This window comes from Myotis brandtii, unplaced genomic scaffold (genome assembly GCF_000412655.1).
Source record: "Myotis brandtii unplaced genomic scaffold, ASM41265v1 scaffold196, whole genome shotgun sequence".
NCBI classification, from domain to species: Eukaryota; Metazoa; Chordata; class Mammalia; order Chiroptera; family Vespertilionidae; genus Myotis; species Myotis brandtii.
The window spans coordinates 3,488,457-3,495,580 of NW_005357311.1; the positions used below are offsets into that span (position 1 = coordinate 3,488,457).

At 43.8% G+C, this 7,124-nt stretch overlaps 1 protein-coding gene across 10 annotated transcripts in view; it reads right to left on the minus strand.

Annotated features, from left to right (window-relative positions):
- The window catches only part of ANK3 (ankyrin 3, node of Ranvier (ankyrin G)), a 465,310-nt gene that overhangs the window by 131,608 nt on the left and 326,578 nt on the right, over nucleotides 1-7,124 (minus strand). For all 10 annotated transcript variants that reach the window (XM_014538720.1, XM_014538719.1, XM_014538725.1 and 7 more), the window contains 4 exons: nucleotides 6,344-6,442; nucleotides 3,076-3,273; nucleotides 1,354-1,452; nucleotides 974-1,072 (listed from right to left, as the gene is read on the minus strand). In XM_014538720.1, the coding sequence (XP_014394206.1) occupies nucleotides 974-1,072; nucleotides 1,354-1,452; nucleotides 3,076-3,273; nucleotides 6,344-6,442 (495 nt within the window). The remainder of the gene's footprint in view (nucleotides 1-973; nucleotides 1,073-1,353; nucleotides 1,453-3,075; nucleotides 3,274-6,343; nucleotides 6,443-7,124) is intronic.

A 7,124-nucleotide genomic window follows, 5' to 3' on the forward strand; every position in this document is an offset into this window, starting at 1 on the left:
CAGTGATGGTGAACCTATGACACGCGTGTCAGAGGTGACACTCGAACTCATTTTTTTGGTTGATTTTTCTTTGTTAAATGGCATTTAAATATATAAAATAAATATCAAAAATATAAGTCTTTGTTTTACTATGGTTGCAAATATCAAAAAATTTCTATATGTGACACGGCACCAGAGTTAAGTTAGGGTTTTTCAAAATGCTGACACGCCGAGCTCAAAAGGTTCGCCATCACTGATCTAAACACCAAGTTTAAGGAAGAGCACTGTAGGTTCCCAAAGTGGAAGAGTAAAACAAAGATATATAAAAAGCATTAGGGATGCTAAAAGTTCCTTCAACCAATAATCTTTAGTGAAAGAACTGGACAACAGTTAGAATGTGGTTTGTGTCACTCCAATATTCCTGATCATAGCCACTTGCGCAAAAATACAGCACTTCCTAAAGCATATTTCCATTTACCTATCTTTCAATAAATACCTCTCGAATCCAAATACCGGAGGGATAAAAAAGCCATACACTCCATGCATCTCTTTTCTGAGAAATCTAGGTTGTCTAACTGCTCAAAAATGCCTTAACAATAAGAATAATGATTCCCTTTAACAATATTAAAAACACATAAGCAAAACCTCCCAACTTATTTTATGAAACAAATAACTTGAAGGCACTGTTTTACAGCCTGGGAAAATGCAACACATATTTTACAACGTTGACAAATCAGAACTCTCTTGCACTTATGTTTCTCATCTGGCTCATGAGTACCTGAACTTCATGTCCTCCCCAGGCTCCAGGATGTCCTGGATTTTCAAGGACAATCAATTGACAAGTAAATATTTATTGAGCATCTACTAGACGAGTTGACTAAATAGCTGAAGGCACAGATTCCCTAGGAGCGTATAGTTCTGTGGAAGTGGAAGTGGACGTAGAGATGGATGGGCACTGCCCGCCAGTGTCCTCATGCCATCGAATTACAGGTACCTTTGCAGCCGCATGAGGTGAGGCTCCTTGGTCCAAAAGCAGAAGGGCCACCTTCTGGTTATCGTAATGTGCAGCTACATGCAGTGGAGTTAGCCCGCTCTGAAAACACGTGCAGAAACAACCAGTGTCAACAGTGTCTTAACATCCGAGGCCTAGAGTTAGGAGACGGGATTAGATCGGGTACAACATAGAGTGCACTTTACACTGCAGTTGCCACAACACTTGGACCCCAGCATTCACCTATTTCCAGTGTTCCTTGTCCTATGAGACTTAACTATGGTTATCATTTACTAGTAGGTGGCTGGTGGTGAATAATAGCAAGTGCGTGTTTTGTTATCATGGAAGTGGCCTGTTATACAGGGTGGCTGGTGGCCCCATACCTTCCCAGCGGCATCAGGAGACGCGCTCTTCTGCAGCAGGAGGTTGGCTACTTCAAGCTTCCCGTATTTTGCTGCCACATGAAGGGGAGTGAATCCTTTCTGAAAAATGAAACATAAAAATAATGAGCAATAGAAATGACCCAAGGGCATCTCTCTTCTGGAACTGATGAATTATTCTAAGGAGGAGCAGGTAAGGCTGCACTTAAGAGGCAAGGCTGGTAGGTGACAGTTAGAGAGTCCCCTCACCAACAAGGAAGAGCTGTGTGCTGAGCCACAGCAGGCCACTGACGCTGGGACTAAGTGGCCCTCAGACCAGGATGAGGTTGGAGAGCTGGATCTGGGGCTTATTCCAGGGCCATTTTGGGATTTCATGTTGTAGGAAGAATAGATTCCAGAGTCCCAGGTGCAATTTGGGTTTGGTGGGCTTGGGAACATCCAGGGCAAATCTGGTCCTCCCATAATTTCAGACTGGAGCCTTTCTCTTCCCATTTCGCCTTTTCCACGTGTATGCACATATCTTTATGTTTGTTCTAGTTTTCAGGAGTAGGAGCCAGAGGTCCTCAGACACAGGTGAACTGAACTGAATAATAACACCAGGTGCTAGTCCAATAAACATATAGAATTGGACACTGAGGATGAGTACTAATCTCCCTTGCTCTCAACTCCCACAAGGATCTGGGTATCTAGCAGTTCTCCCTTTAGGGAGGGACCCAAACATGAGACAGGGACTGCAGAGTCATCAACACATTTGACCTCATGAGATTATAGCCAACTAGAGCCAGTGGGCAGCTGGTTTGGTGAATGAGCTGGGGCACTCAAAACCCCAATGTTTTACACATTGAATGAGATCCAGGAACTTACATCTCAACTTTCCCAAAGAGCCTAAAGAATCACAGGAGGTGAAGTTTAAGGTCGTCATCATTTTTTTTCCAGATAGTTTACTACCAAGTATTTATAATTATTGTAATTATCTTGCTCATTGGTTACACATTAATGCTGCTTCTCTGCACCCAAATAAGATAGTGCAACACCATTTCCAGCTATCTTCCTACCACACCTACAAGGTTTAAACAGAAACTTAAAAAAAAACGACCTCTAAATTTTGCATCTGCAGAGCAAGTGTGTGGAACACTACCATTCTAAGGTATCAGAGTCAAGATTTAAAAAAAATCAGAGCATAAGTCAAACAACACAATAGTAACAAAAGGAATGACAACAACAAACAAAAATTATCCCTCCCCCCCCAAAAAATTTCTCCTCCTGATTTGAAAGTATTATAAAAATATCAACCAACTGAGCTTTGATAATGTGGTTTATATACATGGTCCCAGCTAGAGAAATCTCTGGCTGTGTTTTTAAAATCACCAGTTAAATCTATCAAATAACATTCAAGAAATATCTGACTCTAGATATCAGTACGTTTTCATTAGAAGATAATGTACTGAGAAACTTAAGCCAGACACACAGACACACACAGACTTACACATACCCTAACTACCCTCCCCCACTCCAGGGCTTTGCTGGCCATGTTGGGACTACCCTGGGATCCCAAGTGTAGGTGATGATATACAACCGTTGTACCTGTTGCCGGGAACAGGTACCAAGGAATTTTGAGGAGGATGTATTTTGGAGAACACAGCAGAAATTGTAAGGACACATTGGGGATTACAAGGAGGATGTATTTTGAGGGACAGAGTAGGATTCCAAGACTTGTTTTCATACCTTTGTTGTAATAGACAAAGATGCGCCATGATCCAAAAGGAATGAGGCCACGTCCTCATGCCCTTCTCGGGCTGCAAGGTGGAGGGCGGTGTACCCAGAAGTCGTGGCTGCATTTGGAGACGCTCCTTGCTGCAACAGCTGCTGGACTATATCCGCCTTCCCCAATCGGGCTGAGATGTGCAGTGGGGTTTGGTCATCCTAAATGGCAAGGAGGAAACGCAAGGCCGATTAGCTGAGAAAACAATGGTACCCTTGAGAAACATTTAGCAAATTGCCTGGCATCAGAAACTAAAGTCCAACTCTTACTCAATAATAAAGAGAATCTCATTTACCTTTTCTTCAAGGTTCAGAAGGGTGGAGATGGTAAACCTAAGCTTAAATACATTTCTACCAAACTATTAGTATGAAAGTATGGAAGACATTTCTATCTATAAATTATTTCCACTACTACCTGCCATACTTTATCAGTTTTTAACATCTAATGGCTCCTTTTTTGGGAGATAAGGAAATACATCCTGGTAAACCTCAAATACCTAGGAGGGATATTAAACTTCCACCAGTTATAACGCACTCACATGGGATGAAATTTATTGGTGGTGTCTTCCCATCACCAAAAGTTGAGGGGGAGGGGGCAGTATAGGGCTGTACAGGTACACCAGCAAAACAGCTCCCAGCCAAGAGGGCCAATGGGGGCTGAAAGCCAGCCTACCCTCTATTTGCCAAGTTGTACATCCTGGCATAGGCTGCATCTGCCTCGAGTGGAGGGCCACCTTATACAATTCACCCAAATGCATAAGGCCCTCACTAAGTCCTGTCCCTTAGGTCCCTATGCCCAAGTGGGAGAGGCATCTATTCCTCATTTGTCCAAAGATGCTCTATGGTGGTCCTCCAGAAAGAAATCCCCTGCTTGAATGTGAAAAAGTTCAGGTAAATACTTTATGTAGGGAAGGTGGAGAGCACAGGATACTGCTTTGGAAAGGTAGTAAGATGAGAGTCAAGGTCAAAGCAAGGTCAAAACTTCCTACTATGTTACTAGCAGGAAGCATTAGGGGAGATGTTATGAGGAAGAAGAGGAATACTGAAAACAGAGAGAGTTGCCAAAGGAAAATTTCATAAAACTCTACAATTGCCACCACCACCACTAAACATGTCCTGGGCACCTTACCTGCCCCAGGCTGTAAGTACTGCTCCTACCGTACCTTTTTAATCATCACAACCATCCTATGAATTGCACGATCACTAGTCTCCTTTGCTATGTGAGGAAATGAGAACAGAAAACCTGGCACAGAATCCTTAACCTACCCCATGTTACACAGCTAGGAATTGGTAGACCAAGGTCCAAACACAGGCAGTGTGGCTGAGGAAGTCAGGCTCCTAACCATGATACATGCTGCCTCCTTAACAAACTGATAACCAAAAATCCTCAATTTCAGCTGATGGGTAGAACCACTCCTTTGACACAATGCTTGATATGGAATAACAACACTCATAAGTGTGATTTTTTCTATAATCCAAGGTACAGTATAACTTCTCTTAACTCTTCCACTTAACTGATTAAGTGGATTCACCAATATCCTCTAGATCAGTGGTTCTCAACCTTGGCTGCACATTAGAATCACCTGGGAATCTTTTTAAAATCCTGATTTCTGGGCCTCATCCTCCGGAAATTCTGTTTCTTTGTTATGGGGTGGGGCCACAACATTAGTAACAAAGAAACAGAATTTCCGGAGGATGAGGCCCAGAAATCAGGATTTTAAAACAAAGAAACGAATTTCCGGAGGATGAGGCCCAGAAATCAGGATTTTAAAAAGATTCCCAGGTGATTCTAATGTGCAGCCAAGGTTGAGAACCACTGCTCTAGATCAAGGGTCAGAAAACTACAATCCAGCGGCCAAATCCAGCTGCCACCTGTTTGTCAATAAAGTTTTATTGGGACCCAGACATGCCCATTTGCTTATGCACTGTCTGCGGCTGCTTTTGCTCCAATGGCAGAGTTGAGCTGCTGTGATAGCAATGCTGCACCCCTCAAAGCCTAAAATATTTACTCTTAGATCCTTACAGATAAAGTTTGCTGACCTTTGTTTCTAGATCCTCTACAACATCCACTAACTGGTGCCACAGAACACTGGACACTTGAGGTTTGCGGTCTGCTGCTTAGAATGCCACAACCTTCGCCTCCACCTGCAGACTTCATGCTTACCCAGACCTAGTTCGGTTTATTCTCACAGTAGTATGTTTGCACTAATTATTCTCCTAATTTGTACTACATGTGCACTAATTACTTTAATTATACAATAAATAATATGTTCACAGGTAAAACATGAGCATGACAGGAAAGGCTGTATTTCCCCCTAAGAATACTGAGTTGAAAGCTTTGGAAAGTCTAGATAGATGTTGATAAAAAGCAATTATGATTTAATTAGATATGGGTGAGACAGCTGAACACATCGAGAGAAAATTACCAACGGTTATAAATATTCTGCACTCCCACTGCTTCACGGATATCTATTTCCTCTCCACCCCAAACTAGGAACTACAGATCACAGAAATAAATAGCAATTAAATACACATGCATGTATTGTATGTTGAAAGGAAGTGATTAAGGTATTGATGTGTTTACTGACCATTCCTGACCTGAACTGCCATTTTGAAGAACCAGACCAACTATACATCCTGAATAGTGACAGGAAAGTGGGTTTCCTCTGGGGGCTGGACACCAGGCCAGGACGAAGCATTCAAATTTAACCCTGGAGTTCCTTTTTTCATGCAAAGGCAGATCCCTGAAGCAACTCTGACCTTCGTCCCAGGGTTTATGGTTTCACAACTTGTAGAGAAAAAGTTAAAACTTCCTTTTTCCTTTGTGGCTGTGACAGCTGGCCTGCGAGTCAACCAAATGAGCTCAGTGATGCTTCCAAACTGTGCTTATCCTAGAAGCCTGTGCATAAGCCCCTCTCTACAGAGTGTGAAGAACTCTGGACCGAGTCTAGGTTTGTTTCTTAATCTGTTCAGGACTAACCATGTGCCAAGGACACGAAGTTCCTTCTGGCACACTGTGCCTGTTCTATTTAATCCCGTTAAATAACTGAATGGACAACTGTACAGGGAAGGGATGTTTTTACAATGTCACTTGGGTAGAGATTTTTTCCAGTGGAGGTTGCTCACTACGTTAAAGACATATTCTTGGAAGATGGCATGCATATATTTAAAGGGTTTATTAAAATCAAGACTTTCCCCATCAATAGCAAATGCTTCCAGGAATCGCACTGACCTTTGCTTTAGCTTCTACCTGAGCTCCGTCTTGCACCAGATGCCGCACGACTGCGGCCTGGCCGGACCGAGCTGCCATGTGCAGCGCCGTTTCTCCTCTCTGGGGAAGAAGAGTCGGAACAAAGTTACTGCAGCTCCGAAGAAGAGCGGCCTGCTTCACCTGCATGAAGCTTATGATGTCGGCTTCATATTTTATAAATAAAAAAAAAGTCCCAAGCACTTCCTTAGTGAAGGCTAGGAGAGACAGGAGATGAAAGGCACAAGAATTTCAGAGGAACCTGATCCAGGAAGGAAGGACTTTGGTATAAGCTGAGGGGCCTAGTCATCGACAGTGTCAGAAGTGCTGTCCAAGAACCTTCAAGGTGGCCTCCTTCAGGGTGGAAAGGTGAATGCTCACAGGGGGAGAGAAGGGTACATGAGTGGAGAGGGCAGGTGGGGAGAGCTCAGGAGAAGAGCGGGGGGCCTGCCCGAAGGTGGCAGCCACTATGTGAGGTCTGCAGGCAGCTGTGGGGCTGTGCAGGGGGCCCCGCCTTCCTATTCAAAAGGAGGGGCAGCCTGGCTATTTGTGTGCACTTTCATGTTGACCCCAAAACCAGACTGGAAAACAAAACAGAAACCAAAGTGCTGCATGGGCAACACAGACGCACATGAGGGCCCGAGTGGGCTTGCTGGCTGCCGGTGTGCATTCTCTGCTTCACCTCATCAGATCAGCCTCCTAGCCTTCAGGCATTAGTCCAAGGGGTCAGTTTCTTTGCCACTAAGCCCCCCTCCCCCCTCACCAC